Source organism: Oncorhynchus keta, chromosome 1 (genome assembly GCF_023373465.1).
Source record: "Oncorhynchus keta strain PuntledgeMale-10-30-2019 chromosome 1, Oket_V2, whole genome shotgun sequence".
NCBI lineage: Eukaryota > Metazoa > Chordata > Actinopteri > Salmoniformes > Salmonidae > Oncorhynchus > Oncorhynchus keta.
Window position 1 is genome coordinate 61092000 of NC_068421.1, and position 18745 is coordinate 61110744.

At 42.6% G+C, this 18745-nt stretch overlaps 1 protein-coding gene across 1 annotated transcript; it reads right to left on the minus strand.

Annotated features, from left to right (window-relative positions):
• Nucleotides 1-898: 898 nt before the first annotated feature.
• On the minus strand, nucleotides 899-7413 carry LOC118389965 (sphingosine 1-phosphate receptor 3-like). Its single transcript, XM_035780022.2, is given in 3 exon segments — nucleotides 899-5283; nucleotides 5286-6488; nucleotides 7022-7413. Coding segments are annotated over 2 exon segments (1158 nt in total). The 5' UTR covers nucleotides 6373-6488; nucleotides 7022-7413; the 3' UTR covers nucleotides 899-5212.
• Between the last annotated feature and the right edge of the window lie 11332 nt (nucleotides 7414-18745).

An 18745-nucleotide genomic window follows, 5' to 3' on the forward strand; every position in this document is an offset into this window, starting at 1 on the left:
TTTAATGGTATTAAGCAAATCATTTAGTCTAATTGTGATATCCTCTTTCTTAAAATGTTTCATATTGATGACCAATTCATTCCTGTCTGACATCACTACGAAGAGACAGAGGAGCAAACATAACTTTGCTACCAATTTTAGTAGATTGACTGTTAGATATTTTACTGTGTGTTACTGTTATGTTGTGTCCTGCATGCTCACATTATGCCAATCGTTATTTATTTTAATTTTATACTTACAGTAAGTGTCATGAAAAGCCATAAAAATCACGAGGTTGATGTGTTGTGGGCCCTCTGGAAAGTCCTGAAATATGCCCCTGAGCCGTGTTGGTGAAGGACGCAAAGTATGTATATGAGCAAGTTACTCTTTTTTTTTTAAAAACATCCAAAATTCTTCAACTAGTACCATGGAAATACTTTTAGCCAGCTGAGTCCACAAAGTCTCCACAAAAACATTGGGCCTTTATATACTCCCAGTATCTCTATGCTGACATTTATTAAACAATTACTGAATGCCATTGCTTGATCTATTTTAAAATGTAATAATATGTTGGTGACAATGGAAACAAATACAAATGTAACTGTAAAATGTTTTCAACATACAACTTTATCCTCTGCAATACCTTTTACAGTACACTCTTAGAAGAAAAAGGTGCCATCTAGAACCTAAAAGGTTTATTCGGATGTGCCCATCTGAGAACCGTAGAACCCTTTGAGGAACCCTGTTTAGTCCCTGGTAGAACCCTTTTGGTTTCAGGTAGAACCCTTTTGAGTTTTATATAGGACAATTTCCACAGAGGGTTCGACATGGAAAGAAAAGGGTTCTACGTGGAACCAAAAGGCTTCCCCCTGTGTATGTATGTTCTAAGTAACAGAGTAAGAACTCGATGAACACTATGAAAGCTGAAACCAAGTTTATTCATCCCAAAGGATCGAACAGCTGAACAGACAAAAACATATTCACACAAGCATTGACATTTAACCCTTTCTCCTGCTGAGTCTCCTCCTACACATCTGAGCAGCCAATGCATCTCTGTTGCTAGGCAGAACCTTAGTGATATCTGTTCTTCCTCAGTTCATCTGACCTGACCTCTGACCCAAAGTGCTCACTACTCCCCAACTCACAGCTGTCATGGTGGCTAGTACCAGACTGTCTCTTCTCCTCCCATACAGTAGGATCCCTGATGGCTAATAATAACATATTCTGACATAATGTAAATGTTATACATTCCCCTTTCTCCCTCAGTGACATGAATAAGTATGTTTCATATTCTCAGAACCCAACACCTGGAACCAAAAAGAGTTAATCTATGGGGGATGCTGAAGAACCCTTTTGGGACCCTTTTTTCTAAGAGTGTTGGTAATAAGCTGTCGTCATGTGGTCCTTACCAGGTTATGATGAGGTCTTAACTATGACAAGTAGGCTACATAATGTACACATAATATAGTGGTCACAATAATGACCGACTTGCCGTATGGTGCTGAGAAAAATTATGTAATATTCTGGTCAGTAAAAATATATTTTAAAAAACCTTGTCCTTTCTCAACCATACTTCATTCTGACGTCGTTTCAACCAGCTTTTGCCCACTAGGTAGAACCTATGCAAACTGCTTTACTAGCACAAAGACTATCTTTGAATAGCAGAAGGACATTGATACGGACAGTCAGTTCTTCCGCCTTACAAAATGGCTACACAAAGGCTTGTCAGAGAGGAAAGTACATTCGCCAAGTATAAAATCTATTTATGTTTTTGTTTTGATAGGCTTATGATCCCAGTGTCTCAAACACCGGATGAATTCTCAAGTTGAAACATTTGTGAATTTTGACTGAAAATGTATTTTGACTGAACAGAAATGGATGACCTAAATGTATCTGGACCTTCTCTGCCACATTGAAAACATACTTGTTTATTTATATCAAATAACAAGCATTGGTTGGAAATTGTGATTTTGATTAACCAAAATTATCTAGCTGGCTGAGCTAAATACAGTATTTCATGAGACCCTAACTGCCAGCTGTTTGCCAACTGTGCTAGAAAATTGCAAACCCTGCTGAAAAAGAACATTACTCCAATTTTAATCATTATAGTGGCTCCAGTGTCTTATATGCAATGGGTGCATGGCCCACAAACACTATGCACATGTTTATATAGATTGGTGTGTATTAATCTAGTAGCATTTAGATAACAGGTCAGTAGTTCAATCAGATATCAACTTAAAACCAGATATCCACCAAAATAAGCCATTTTTCATGATGTCAAAAAGACGTCTGGTTGTGATCTGGTTATATTTCAACCAATAAACGATGTCTAACAGTAAAAGTCTAACCTACAAAATCATGACAAGCTACCAAAGCTTATAGTTTTTATTCAATTGGTATTTAGACACCACACAAGATGTAAAGGTAATTGTAATACAACTCTCTAGTGGTTAGTGGAAGCGTGAGTGACTTGTATCTATGTTGCTGAGAGGAACCAGAACCAACATTGACACATGTTCTTTACTCTGACAGCAAACTTCAAATCATTACAAAATCAGTATTTGACTCACTGTACCATTTAAGGCGTAAACACAATGGATTAGTACACAGTTCATCATACCGGGAAGGCCTAGTCTTCATTGAAAATAAATATACTGAACTGTCCTAGAAAGAGAAAGGCAGGTGAATTGGAAAATATATATATACACTGTATGTGCAATACACAGTGATCCTACTTTCATTTGCAAACTACCCATCCTCTATTGCACACATACGAACAGTTTATTACAATTAATCCACTTTTCCCACACTATAGATAGTTGATAAAGCTATATTATGCTCTATTACATGTCTTGTGGGAACATTTTTCATTGTGTTCCGTAGTTATGAAATATTAAGTACATTAATATACAAGGCAAGCCCAAAGGTTCAATGTGAGTCATTTGAATGTCTTTGCAAAATAGTGGCTTTAGATGAGCTATGGTAAAGGTAGATCCTTAGCATCCCTTCGCTTTGCAGTCTTATTAATGAAGCATTCGCGCTTGGTTCATAGAACCGGGGTTATATCAGTAACCTCCAGTAGCCGCTAGATGCGGTTGTAATAAACAGAGCGGTGTCTGTTTTCTTCCTATAAAATATGAAAGATAAGACTCACAGGAATACAAAAGTACGTACTGTACTGTTTCCCTGTACTATACCCATAAGCAGTTAGAACCGAGTGGACAAGGCCAGGCACTAAATTAGATTGGGGGAGAAAAGAACATCCTCAACAATGATGTTATTTTCTACACAGATCATACATCATCAACATTATTGCCTGATGATCTTCTGAACTTTCCAATACCTTTCTGATTTATTCCAGTCACTTCAAACCACGGGTTAGGAACCAAAATTATTTTCCAATCATTTAGTTCTGACCCGAAGCTGAATTTTTTTTTGTTCTGTTCCAATGTTTCGACCAGAAAAATAAAGTTCTGAACAGTTTCAAACCCCAAAAAGTACCAGTTTATGTAGTTCCTTTCTGTTGTTTTTTAAACCTCTGAAATATACACTACACGGCCAAAAGTATGTGAACACCTGCTCGCCAAACATCTCATTCCAAAATCATTTGCATTAATATGGAGTTGCTCCGCCCTTTGCTACTATAACAGCCTCTACTCTTTTGGGAAGGCTTTCCACTAGATGTTGGGACATTGTTACGGGACTTGCTTCCATTCAGCCGCAAGGGCATTGTCATACTGAAACAGGAAAGGGCCTTCCCCAAACTGTTGCCACAAAGTTGGAAGCACAGAATCATCTAGAATGTCATTGTATGGTGTAGCGTTAAGATTTCCCTTCACTAGATCCAAGGAGCCAAGCCAAAACCATGAAAAACAGCCCCAGACCATTATTCCATTATTCCTCCACCAATCTTTACAGTTGGCACTAGCGTTATCCTTGCATCTGCCAAACCCAGATTTGACAAACTGACTTGTTGGAAAGATGGAATCTTATGACGTTGCCATATTGAAAGTCACTTAGCTCTTCAGTATGGGCCATTCTACTGAAAATGTCTGTCTACAGAGATTGCTTAGCTGTGTGCTCGATTTTCTACACTGGTCAGCAAGGGCGTAGCCGAAATAGCCAAATCCACCAATTTGAAGGGATGTCCACATATTTTGTAGTGTATATATTTTTGACATTTAGCTCGACATTAAATTACTTCAACAAATCAGTGAAAATAAAGCAGCTTGCTGTGGAACGCGTAAGCAATTTTAGCTGTATAGGAAAGTTGTTAAGAGCACATTTTAACAGCATGGTTTAATCTCAATGAAAGACAAACACACACAGTGTAGGACACAATATGCAACATCAATTTTGAGGGTGAGAGAGAATGGAGGAAGCTTCCTTTGAAGCACTGGGCATCTTGTTATGACATGCATTATCTGAATTAGGCCCCCAGAATTATACCTATACGGAGGAGCGGGTTCTATGGAGGAACTTCAAATGTCTTTCAACTTCCGAGTTGGTTTATTAACGTTGGAGCATTGCAAGCATTAGCTAGCTAGCTTGTGTGTGCAGAGCAGCACTATAATTAAAAACACATCTTACCTTTTTGTAGTTAATAAATGTCCATTGTGAAATGTGATAACTATAGTATCCTTAACTAACATTTTAAAAAGTCAATCCATTCTTCTCCAATAAACATATCTCTCTAATATCTGAATGACTCTTGTAACATCGTCAGTGGGCTACAGTAACCTATGCTACAAAGGGGAGGGGCAGATAGCCTACACCAAGTGTTACAGCTGGCAGGCAGAAGCTGGAATACATTTCTGAGTGACAGAGCCACTTCAGGCACTTCAGATTGAAATACTGTCAGACTGATTTGTAATAGAGTGTCATAGACCCAATAAAAAAGTTTTAAAAAGGGTTCAGGGGCCAAAAAAACGTGGTAACCCCTGCTTTACAGCAAGTTCATCAGTACAAACCTCATCTGAGTGTCTACCCAAGGTCTCTTCAGTCAATACTTTCACCAATGCATACTGAAATAGCCCCAGTGTCCATGCCTGTACCATGCCAACTCACAGCATTGCCAGTTACCCATGCAGTGTGAATCTAGCCTGGTCCAAGATCTGCATGTGCTTTAGCCAACTATGACAGACATCGCATGATAACGATAGTCAGAGGAGTTGGCTAGACTACTAGAGCACATACAGATCTAGGACCAGTCTACAGTGAATTAGCTGTCAAGTCAGAATTTGCTGAGGGACGGCAGTGCACCAGCCTTGACCAGCACCGCTGACACCAGGTCGGCCGGCCCTGGTTATTAGAGTTCAGGGACGTGGTCACCTTCCCCCGGGTCAGAGACTTGGCAGCCCCCGTTATCCTACTCCCTCCTCCACCCACACTGGACCTGCTGTTCTCGGCCGTGGGGATGACTGTCCCCAAATGGGGGTTGCCTGCCATGGAGGCTGGGGCCTCCAGGTGAGGCTGACAGCAGCACAGCAGCCTGAAGAAGGCTGCTCTCATCTCCATGCTGGACAATGTGTAGATGAGGGGGTTGACGGCTGAATTGAGCACGGCCAAGGCGATGAACCAGTCTACATGGTAGAGCACTGGACAGCGCTCAGGGCTGCAGCCAACATCCAGCAGCAGCAGCAGGAACAGTGGGGCCCAGCACATCACAAACACCCCCAGAACTATTACCACTGTTCTCAGCAGGGCCAGTGAGTGCTCCGAGGGCCTGCTGCTCACCCTCCGCCCGCTGGACGTCACCAGGCGGTAGATGCGGATATAGAGGATGATAATTGCCACCAGCAGGGCGCTGAAGACGCTGATGCAGAAGGCCACGTAGCTCTTGTCATAGAGGGGCAGCACGGTGGAGCAGGAGGCCAGGTGTTCCAGGCAGTTCCAGCCAAGGGAGGGCAGGGCGCTGAGCAGCACCGACACGGCCCAGCATGCCCCCAGCAGGCCCAGTAACCTCCCCCGTCCCGCTGCCTCGCACGGACGCAGCCGCACCATGGTCATGTGTCTCTCGATGCCAATGGCCAGCAGGCTGAAGGTGGAGGCGCTGAGGGCCACGAACATACTGCCCTCTCTTGCCAGCCACTGGACCGGTGTCAGAAAAAAGGTTTTGCCGCCAGAGGTGAAAATGTTGACCACATAGGCCACCCCGGCTAGCATGTCAGATAGGGCCAGGTTACCGATGAGGAAGTACATGCGGCTGTGGAAGCGTTTGTTCCTCCATAACGCCAGCAGCACTGTAACGTTCTCCAGCACGATTAGGATACAGATGAGGAGGAGGACAGCAGTCTTACAGACCCCACTGCTCCTCGGCCGACCCCACTTCCCAGAGTGGTTGTAGTGGGCCACGATCACAGGGTTCATCCCCTCCTCAAACACATTCTCCATCCTGCCTGGCCCTGGCCTTCCCCCTTCACCCAGCAGAGGGCGCCACAACACAGCAGACTGCAGACAGAGGATCTACTGACATCTGGCACTGTTGTTATCACACTCTTTATTGGGAGCTGTTGGATAAAATGTGTTAAAATGAGTATTGCTAATTAAGTAAGAACTTTATTCTGATTGAAATATGAAATATGTTGATTAAACTCATGTGAAGATAGTTAAATAATTATAATAATACACGGATACAATAATTTTGTGTCACACCTCAGTTAGTTTGAAAACTTTTAGGAGCCTAAAATGTATATTCTATGGTAATGTTTAAATTAATAATGATAAAATCATAAATTCCATTTAAGATTAGTTTTTTTATGTAATAGTATTTATATTTGTATTCAAATAAGTTATTTAAGAACATGTGGATACATACTATTCTCGATATTTGATAGAATGTGTCTTCCCATTTTAATAGACGATGTCATGGATGGTAATTTACATGTTCCATAATTACTTCGAGGCACTTTTAAATCCTTATTGTAACGTTTGAAACATTTAAGTTCACTGTGCCACACATATCACTAGAATGAAACAGCATTTTCATCATTGTTATGAAAAGGCGAATTTAGTTCAAATTATAAAGATCAATCAATCTTACCTGTCAGACAGTTTACAACTCCAACGCAGATCATTTGTAGCATATGGATATTTTATGTAGCTTTTTGACAGATATGGTCATTAAAAAAGTGGTGCTTCAATAACCAAATATTCATTGCGTCGTGGCATCGATTCCATATTTTATTCCGGACAATCTAAATAAAGCTTATTGTAGACTCATTCCCGCTAGAGTTTCATTCCGATAAAGCCCACAACTCCATACGTCAAACTTTTTAGTGGTCCTTCTGTGACTTCTCTGAAACGTTCAACTAATTTCTCCCCAACCTGGAATAGGGCGGGTTCATCCCGTATTCCCAAACCCATTCTCAAACTATTAGTAAGAGAGTCATGAGCGGCCAAATGTCGAATGGGATGCTGAAGTTTGACTAGCTAAATAGAGCACGGTATCACTTACTGTAGCTGGGGTGGAGGGATTTGATTATTAATTACTTTTAGACTCCAGTAGTCTCTGTGTGTAGTTTTCAGACGTCATTTCAACGTCTAGTTTTAATTTACATTTGGTTGAGTTGTGAACGAACGTGAATTCAAAGTGAATTTCAACATGTAATTGGATTTAGGTTAAAGGTTGGGTGAAAAAAAAGATTAAATGACCTTATGTTGATGACTTTTTGCAAATCCAATTCGTTTTCCATGTTGATTCAACGTCATCACAGATTTTTTGGGTTGAAATTAAGTCGTTTGTTTTTGCACTTTTTTTGGTTCCAAAAAAATTAATGAAATGAAAATGTTCCTCATCAATCTACACACAATACCCTAGAATGTTTTTTAGGAATAGTTTATTTACATAAGTATTCATACCCTTTGCTATGAGACTCAAAATTGAGCTCGGGTGCATCCTGTTTCCATTGATCATCCTTGAGATGTTTCTACAACTTGATTGGATTCCACCTGTGGTAAATTCAATTGATTGGTATGATTTGGAAAGGAAAACAACTGTCTATATAAGGCCCCACAGTTGACAGTGCATGCCAGAGCAAAAACCAAGCCATGAGGTTGAAGGAATTGTCCGTGGACCTCCAAGACAGGATTGTGTCGAGGCACAGATCTGGGGAAGGGTACCAAAAAATGCCTGTAGCATTGAAGTTCCACAAGAACACAGTGGACTACATCATTCTTAAATGGAAGAAGTTTGGAACCCCCAAGACTCTTCCTAGAGCTGGCCTCCTGGCCAAACCGAGCAACCTGGGGAGAAGGGCCTTGGTCAGGGAGGTGACCAAGATGCCGATGGTCACTCTAACAGAGCTCCAGAGTTCCTCTGTGGAGAGGGGAGAACCTTCCAGAAGGATAATCATCTCTGCAGCACTCCACCAATCAGGCCTTTATGGTAGAGTGGTCAGACAGAAGCCACATGACAACCAGCTTGGAGATTTCCAAAAGGCACCTGAAGACTCTCAGACCATGAGACGCAAGATTCTATTCAGATTAAACTAAGATTGAGCTTATTGGCCTGAATGCCAAGTGTCATGTCTGGAGGAAACATGGCACTATCCCTACGGTGAGCATGGTGGTGGCAGCATCATGCTGTGGGATGTTTTTCAGAGGCAGGGAATGGGAGACTAGTCAGGATCGAGGGAAAGATGAACGGAGCAAAGTACAGAGCGCTCAGGACTTCAGACTAGGTCGAAGGTTCACCTTCCAACAGGACAATGACCCTAAGCACACAGCCAAGACAATGCAGTGGCTTAGGGACAAGTCTCTGAATGTCCTTGAGTGGCACAGCCAGAGCCTGGACTTGAACTCAATCAAACATCTCTGGAGAGACCTGAAGATAGCTGTACAGCGACACTCCCCATCCAACCTGAAAGAGCTTGAGAAGATCTGCAGAGAAGAATGGGAGAAACTCCCAAATACAGGTGTGCCAAGCTTGTAGCGTCATACCCAAGAAGACTCAAGGCTGTAATCGCTGCCAAAGGTGTTTCAACAAAGTACTGAGTAAAGGGTCTGAATTACTTATGTAAATGTTGTATTTCCTTTTATGTATTTATTTATTATGTGTAGAATGATGAGGGAAAAAACTATTTCAGCCATTTTAGAATAAGGCTGTAAAAAGTCAGTGTCTGAATAATTTCCGAATGCACTGTATTTGTTGCTATTCAAATGATTTCCTCTCTCTGTCTCTACTTTTTGCAACAGGTATTTTCACCTTGTGAGTCATTCCTCAAATCAAATGTACGCCCATACCACAACCATCAAATCCACTTTGAAATGGCTCACATACACACATTGCCAAACAAAGGGAGAAAAAAGATTAGCTCAGATGAAACTAACGCAAGGCGATATAAAACCAACAAAATAATGTTCATGCTCGGATGGTTTGTTTATTTGCCTTCTGAGATATTCTCCTAGCTGACAGGTCAAGAAACAGCAGTTTATAAACCTTCATATCCATGCTTTGATCAGACATATTTGTTCATGTTCAGAATGAAGAATTCCTTTTTCTCTTGGCCCTTCCTGTGTGTGGGATAGATTACCCCTCTCCCACTGCCCTGCCTGTCCACAGCAGATGAGGTGACACGGTCACACACATTCTCTCACACAGGATCATATGGTCACTCACACTCTCTAAATTACAGGATGTGAAGGTTCTCCCTGGCCTAACACATTGTGACATGAACTGGCTGGCTTGAACAGAATGACCAAAACAGGAGGGACAGGGGACACAGAAAAACTACAGCTGAACATTTTGGAACTTGAGGCAGACATTCTGAGTGCTGTGTCTGACCCTGTCACCTCAGCCCCACCCCCGTCCCCCTCGTCCCCATCCCCCTCTCCACTTCGCAGTGGGCTCTCTCCCATATTGTGTTGATAGTCGGGGCAGCACATTCCTAGTATAGTATTCCCCAGGGAAAAGTGGCCCAATCTATTATTACGACCGTTAGATGGTACACTGGCAGGAAAATGCTAAGTGGAGAATTAGGTTGCCATTGCATGCCATTTTCTCAGCTGCTTGCTACATTTCTCAAAATACAATTTTATTGTCACATGCTTCGTAAACAACAGGTGTAGACTAACAGTGAAATGCTTACTTACAGGCACTTCCACTTCCAAACAATGTAGAGAGAAAAAATATAAATAATAGAAAAATAATAACAAGGAATAATAATGAGTAATGATAACTTGGCTATATCCACAGAGTACCAGTACCTAGTCGAGGTAATCCGAGGGATAAAGTGACTAGGCGACAGGATAGATAAAACAGTAGCAGCAGAGTATGTGATGAGTCAAAACAGTTCAAAAAGGATCCATGCAAATAGTTCATCAATAGCTACCAGGACTAACTATTTAGCAGTCTTATGGCTTGGGGGTAGAAGCTGTTCAGGATCCTGTTGGTTCCAGACTAGCTGCATCGTTACCGCATGCCATGCCGTCTATGACTTGGGTGTCTGGAGTCTTTGACAACTTGTAGGGCCTTCCTCTGACACTGCCTGGTATAGATGTCCTGGATGGCAGTGAGCTCGGCCCCAGTGATGTACTGTGCCCTACACACTACCATCTGTAGCGCCTTGCAGTCGGATGCCAAGCAATGGTGCACCTGTCGATGGTGCAGCTGTACAGTATTCACCTTTGGAAAACAACACTGCCTCCCAAAAACAAAAACAAATCCAAGACTCGATAGAGAGACTCTCTCAGTAAAGACTCTCTAAACGATCAAAACGGTATCATTTGTCATCTAGTCATCTCATCATTCATTACACACAGCAATGGCACAACAGATATGTATTGTAACCATCCATAGAGATGATGCATTATCAGTTTGTCAAAGGGGAATTGGTACGAAATGGCAATCAAGCATTTTATAGAAGTGAGTTGTATTCTTGTTCTCCGAATTACAGAAATCTCTCAAAAGCAGTAATCATTTTCTACTATTTATCATTGCAAAAGTGTTCCTGATCGATAGGTTGCATAATTAATGTTATAAACATTTACTATAAGGCCTAGGGTAAACATTAATCAAATGAAGTCCATCAAAAGTACTCAGGTCCAAGAAGGTAGTTATTACAACACAAACTGTGACATACGCACAGTAGTTAGACCTACAATACGTTGTGAGGCTATACTTGGCTAACAAACCACTCCAAAAAAGTATCGGGCCTCTGCAACAGGTCAAGAGCGGTTTGAACAGAGAGGCTGAGAATGGAGGTAGAGATAGAGATGAGCAAGGGGAATTGAGGAGGAGAGGACGGATGGTACTGAGCGCAGACAACTGAATAGGAGGAGAGGGGGATGGAGAGAAGAGGGGATAGAGACTGCGAGAATGTGTTTGAGGCTGTGAGAGCAAAGGATTGGGTAAGAGAGGTTAGAGGGGTGGAGGGGACTGTGAGATTTGGCTGTGTCAGTGAGTGTGAAGTGTTACAGGCAGTCTGGCCCTCTCACATGTCAGCCCCAGGCCCTGCAGATTAATGAATGGCACCCAGCACTGTTGACTTTACCCTGACCGACAAGATGTGCAGACACTCTGACAACTAATTTATAACCATATTAAAACACACCAGAGCTCTTGTTGTTGCAAGCATAGTGATTTCCTGGATATACAATATGGCGCCGTGGGGAGAGGAAATACAGCTATGGGTCAAGAGAGAACATTTAGAGTTTTCAAGAGTATACGCTTATGCTTTTGTTGTGTACGTGTGTGGCACTGTGAGTTAAGGCTGTCTGACGCACAGTTTGGCAGTGAGTTAGCTTGTTTGGAATTTAAAGTTTAGTTGGAACTGGGGGGGGTGGTTCTATGGTGGAAAGGGAGGCCCTCTTGTGCCTTCACCTTTCTGCCCCAGCCCCCCCCCCCCTCCCCTCCAAACTACCCTCTCTCCTTTCCTCCTCCGCTCCTCACTGAAACAGTTACACAAGAATGAAACATGCTTCTCAACCAACCCTCACGTTCTCAATGTTTACCCTTTGAGTTTGGATTTCATCAGACTTGTACAGGATATCCTGGAACTCTGACAAACACAACATTAGCACAACAGATAGGATTTTATCAGATAAGTATTATTTTAGATCACTGTGAGGCCATCACATTTCAGTCAGTCTGATATCCCTCTATAGGTGGTCTTGATTAGAGCTCTGAGAGCTGATAGTCTATCTGGACCTGTATACCTAACTGTTATCTGGACAGTATGTGGCCCCTACAGGGTCCAGATGGCAGACAGTCTGAGGAGCAGGCCTGCTTCACTCCTGAGATAGCTATTTATATTGGTTGGTTGAAAATAGTGACATCAAAGGTACATAATGGAGAGGTATGTGTACGTGACTGCAGGTTGAAGTTTCCTGTAGGCACTTAGCAGTAGGCAGTGGCACAAATCTAGGATCAGCTTACCCTCCCTAGATTCTAACTGTAAGCCCGTATGCGCTTTTTTTGTATGGGTACAGAATGTCACTGAGATTTTCTTAGAGAAAGTGGGTTGTCGAGGTCACTTCCTGTTCCTGAAAAGAAGTAGTCAGTTAACAGGAAATCTGATGAGAGAAACAGATGACAAGATGGATGAAAGTTTACTCAACTGAGCTGTGTAGATTTCCATACCGAGCAAAACATTCAGACAGCAGATCAAAAGCACAATCAAGGTGAGCAAAGACATTGATTGGTTGATGATCTTACAGTGACAATGCCTTGTTCATGTGCTAGTCAGAACTTGGAAACTCTGACCTTTCCGACTGTCTAACTGGTTGTAGTTCTACACGTGCTGCGTTCAACCAGTTGGCAAGTCGAAAATCCCAGAGTTTCCTAGTTCCAACTAGCTCATAAACGTTGCACAATAGACGGAGGAATGAAGAAAAAAATATATTTTTAAAAGCAGAAGATAATGTACTGATGATAGTTTACTATGTTGAGTTTAATGTGGTAAGAAACCAGTGGAAACTGAGCTTTAACTTTAATGACCCAGCAGGGAGGTTTTAATAGCAAACCAAACATAATAATAAAATGTCCTATTACTCAAAAATTGACATTAAAGTGCTTGTGAACATGGTGCCACAATACATCAAAATACGTTTTTTATTATCACTGTCCCGTCTTTCACCCATCTTTATCTTCTTTCACATGTCATCTGTTGTCGGTTAGAACATACATTTTTTGTGGCCTTCATTTATTTTCCTTGTGATCATGGCCTTAAACACTAAATAAAGTTCTGGCCTTTGCCTTACCAAATAACTTAAAAATAACTTGGACCTCAGTCATGTAAACAAGCCAGCCCTTTGATTCTGCCCGATTCTCTCAGCACTGCTACGCTGATGCCTGGGAATGCTTGTATATCAAATCAAATCTTTATTTGTCACACTTGTCACATGCGCCGAATACAACAAGTGTAGACCTTACCGTGAATTGCTTACTTACAAGCCCATAATCAACAGTGCATTTCAAGAAAGAGTTAAGAAAATATTTACCAAAAGTGACACAATAAAGTAACAATAATGAGGCTATATACAGTGGGTACCGGTTAGTTACCGGATTCAGTGTGCAGGGGGTACAGGTTAGTTGAAGTAATTTGTACATGTAGTCAGGGGGGATGTTCCTATGCATAGATAAGCAGTTCAGCAGTCTTATGGCTTGGGGGTAGAAGCTGTTTAGGATCATTTTGGTCCTAGACTTGGCGCTCCGGTACCGCTTGCCGTGCGGTAGCAGAGAAAACAGTCTATGACTGGAGTCTCTGACAATTTTTGGGGCTTTCCTCTGACACTGCCTAGCATATAGGTCCTGGTTGGCAGACAGCTTGATGTACTGGGCCGTTCGCACTACCCTCTGTAGCGCCTTACAGTCAGATGCCGAGCAGTTGCCATACCAGACGGTGATGCAACCGGTCAGGATGCTCTTGATGGTGCAGCTGTAGAACCTTTTGAGGATCTGGGGATCCATGCCAAATATTTTCAGTCTCCCGAGTGGGAAAAGGTGTTGTCATGCCCTCTACACGATTGTCTTGTTGAGTTTGGACCATGATAGTTTGTTGGTGATGTGGACACCAAGGAACTTGAAACTCTTGATCCACTCCACTACAGCCCCGTCGATGTTAATGGAGCAAGGTCTTGTGCGTTATCACACAGTCATCCAGACCAGCTGGTGCTCTCGTGCATGCTTCAGTTGCTTGCCTCGAAGTGAGCATAAAATACATTTTGCTGGTCTAGTAGGCTCGCGTTACTGGGCAGCTTGCGTCTGGGTTTCCATTTGTATAAGCCAGACTCCTGCGTGTGTATGGTGTGCAGTATGTCTGAGGGTACTGTAACTCGGTTAACTCCAGTCTGTTAACACAGAACTATAACCTAAATGTGACTTCAGTGAGTCAATTATGGACAGAAAAGTAGTTCAACTGCGTCTCTCGGGGGGCTGTCTGTACAATATGTAGTCTGCTGCCGCATAGGCTGAGGTCAGAGCATGATAGTCCCATGAGGCTATGGAATGCTCTAATGTTCCAGTGTGTGTCTCTCCAGACTCCTCTTTTCCATAAGGAGGAGAACGGGACCAGAGGGCCCCCTCACCCTGGGCCTGACCAGCTGGGCCTCCTAGGGATTGCAGCTGGAGCCTGAGAAAGGGCTTGCCCACCATCTAGACTCAGGCCAAGCCCAGTTGCACTCCTTACTTATTACTGTGCAGTGGTTGGTTTCAGGGAATGCGTCGCAAACTCGTACAACTTCCTCACTGCACATCAATGCAGCTGCTTTGTTTGTTTGGTTTGGTAAAGCAATGCTGGTTGGGTTGGACAAGCAAGCAATGCTTTTGGGGGAGTTGTTTGTTGAATGAGCCTTTGATTTGGTTTGAGTCTGTATTTAAAGAAGGAGTTGTGAGGGAGAGAGAGGTTAGGTGGTGTGGAGGGTGTCTATGCTTGGCTGTGTATATTTGTACATAGAGTGTGTGTGTTTGTGATTGCGGCAGGGGTCTCCCAGAACGTGACCCTGCTGTGTGTGACTGTGTGAATAGAGCGGACCCCTGGCCTCTGGCTGCTGACGTTAGCTTCTCTGACTGGGAGTCACAGTGAGTGATTCACCAAACAAAGAGCTCTGGAGATCTGCAGAGGTAGCAGGCAGTGGCTCTGCTGATCCAGCAACACAAATAAGACAGACTGGGTATGGAGCAAGGTTGCCTAAACAGACTCCATGGATTTTCAGTCTTTACAAGCCAGAATGTTGAATAAAATGTTTACAATTCATTTACTGGTTGTCCGTGCTGTTGGTACTTTTGGAGTTAGGAGGTGGAGATCCGCAGGAAAGTGTTGTTACCCAACATTCTTGCCGCGTCGGTAGGTTTTGCCACTTGTATTTTCAATCTCGACACATTGCACATAATGCACAATATGTAAACAATAGCCGAATGTAACCGAACATAGTTGACCGAAGCACACGTTTCCTCGCAATCAGCTGTAAGTGTTTGCCAATCGGTCTGGGGTTCGGTTAGGCTCAGCCATATTGTGCAAGTGTTTGTCACCTACAAATTGCATCAGCATTGAACATTTAAAAAAAGGAAATACAAACCGATTGTCACGTGTGCTCCCTCTCCGGTCTCTAGGTCACCAGGCTGCTCGTTATGGAGCACACCTGTCACCATCGTTATGCGCATCAGCACATTATGACACTCACCTGGACTCTATCACTTCCCTATATATGTCACTCCCTTTGGTTCCTTCCCCAGGTGTTATTATGTCTGTTCCTATGTCATGTCTGTGCGTTGTTCGAGTTTCTTATTTTGTATCATGTTGTGTTTATTTATTAAAACACTCACTCCGTGAACTTGCTTCCCGACTCTCAGCGCACATCGTTAAACCGATATATAGACCAGTGTCCTGAAGGTCAGGTTGATAACACTTCCCTGTAGATATTTTGGATTAGATGACCTTTGACATGGGGACAAAACAGGCGGACAACAGGTAAAGTAAGTTGAAATGTTTGTTCAACATTTTGACTTGTAATGGGACTGTTCAGGAATGCTGAGCCTACATGTTAGAGACAAGTGTGTAAGTATTTCACTCTTGGATTCTAAATGAGGCTAGGAGCAGGGCTCCCCAAAGCTCTCTGGCACCAGAAACAAGCCTCCAGAACACTAGGCTAAAAACACACTTCACATCTAATTACCCTGCACTACTCTGACATCTGATAGCCCCAAACTAAACCACACCACTTACAGCAATGTGACCCAATTTAGGAAGGTGAGTGTAAGACTAATTTTCCTACTACACAGGAGAGACGTTTGATGGGGGGGGTTACACATCTTCCCTCTGCGGTTCCCATAAGATAAGAAATGTACACTTTTTCCCAGCAAGATATGTTGTTTTGAATTTTATTGGCTTGGGAATTCCAGAGATTTGTGAAAAAGGAACTGGCTGTGAGAAAAAAAATCAGCTTTAATGATCCATGTCGTAACCTATCAGTTTGGTTATCTATAAATAGATTTATGGTGATTGACACATGATTTAATTGCATTAGAGAGAATGTTTTAAGTGTTGTAATTGAAAACGTAACATATCCCAGACAGCAGTCTAATGATGTTAGCTACTGACTCAGCTGCCATTCTTCCAGACCCTAGCTGTCCTTTTGATGACAATCACAACATTGCCATCCTTCGTAACATATTAGATTTGATCAGGCAGTGTTGCTTGTGTTAATAAACCAATAACTAGCCTGCTAATATTGTTGCACTCGCTAAGTCTAGGGGTCATAGGCCTAGTTAACTGTTCGCTAACCTGATTTGATGTGTGCAAAAATGTGAGAAGTAAGCATCTGTATATGGAGCCAATTTCCTAAATGGTTTGAAAATACAACAACAGCCATTCTACAGTAGCCTACAGCGATTCATAAAACCTTATTGTAAATGTCAAGGCTTGTAACTATACTGTGTAACCAGGCTGTGTTTTATATGACCCATTTCACTGGTTCCTTGCCTTCCTGTGGGCCCATGTAGGAGTTGATGGCATGGATAAAGGCCCCGGGGCATCTTGGTGGCACATGTACCTCCAGGTGTGCCTGTCTGCGGCCCGGTGTTGGCCCTGTGTGGCCCATCTGTGTTTATGAGAGTAGGGCAGCATGACAGGCAATGGTTATTGTTGAAATTACAGTGCCCAGCAAGCACCCTGCAGCCAAGCATCTGTTGGTGTCTATAAATGTGGCCTGTGCACATGTGTCAGTACTCTGGGGGTACAGAGGGCATCATACCACAGTGCTTGATGAAAACGAGCTGCAGTGAGCACGGTGCTGCTCTGTTTATTCATGGAGGTGGACGGGGACAGGAGAGAGGAGCACTGCAGGCGGAATTTGGTGTGAAAATAAACGAGTCTGGCCGCAGACAGTGGAGGGAACAATGATGTTTCAGAGCCGGACCGGCCTGCTGGATGCCCTCTGTGTAAACACAGGCATTATCTTCATGAGCTCATCCTTTCCTATTATACTGGACTAGAGCAGCTTTCACTGTTCCCAAATAACATTTCAGACTTAGCACCATACACAGCCACACCCGTGCTGTTGAGGAGAGCTAAGTGAACTGTCCCTACTGCCCTTCTCACAGTTGGAATAATACTTACAGTACATCATACTTGCACTATGCACAGCGGATGTGCTCATACTAACACAACACAAAATGATGAATAACTAAGTAATAATGTTTTGATGGTGTTGATATGGATTGTGAGTACTGGCATGGGAGATATGCATCATAAATCACTTTGAGGAATGGTCATACAGTATTTCTGAAATCTCAACTTGTCACACTAGAACACTCTCCAGTAGTATTTGCCTACACACATCATAACTTGGGCATTTTCTCATCAACCACACGGGTGATGTGGCCATCAGGAAAGACTTCAACATCACTGAATAGCCTCACATTAAATCAAATTTGTGTTTCTAAATGGGTCATTGAACCTAATAGTTTCCATATTGCATCAGGCCTAAAGAATTGTTTTCCATGGATGAGATCCAAAAGATGAAGAAGTGATGTGAGTGAGCTGCTCTCAGTGGACTGTGTCTTACAAGACGGCCACCATAGTACTTACTTTGCATTGTTTTTGCCTTTGAATGTTTCACTTAAAAAAATTGTCACAGATGCTTAAAGGAAAGGGTGCACTTGAAGAGTGACGACTACCAAAAATAATAAAGGTCTTATAACATCACTACCTACTGTATGGAATACTTTATGTTGGATTCTAAAATGAATCAATGGCTTATATCACAAACATAATTTCACATAACAGTACATTATTTGATACCAGCAGTGATGTATCTGACAAAGTATGATTGGTTCAATGAGTTAGTTTGCTTGGATTTTGTGTCTGTTCTTGACCATGTCTGTTCTTGAACTGAGGTATCAACAGTGATTTGAAAAGGACAAGGTGATTGCTTTAACAGAAAGAAAAAAACATTGTTGTGGTTGATTGGTTTACAGCTTACAAGATCTGACAATCATGTAATGATGCCATGACCTGACTTGACTTACTTGACAAGCAAACCCCGTTCGAGAACATTTACACCTATATGTCTTAACCAGTTTGATTATGTTGTCAAGTTGTCATGTAGTTAATAATGGCTAACACATTTAAGAGCCGCTAGAAGAAGCTGCTGAGCAGTGAGAACTCTTAAAGAGAAAACCGTTGAGAAGTGACATTTCTAACTGCTCATACCAACCTGGACAGACAGCAGGTCATGTTCGATTAGGCTGATCCGAACAGGGGTGTGATTGTGTCCAGTATCTATGCCACATGTGTATACACAAGTCCTCTAAAAGTTTCTGAAAGCC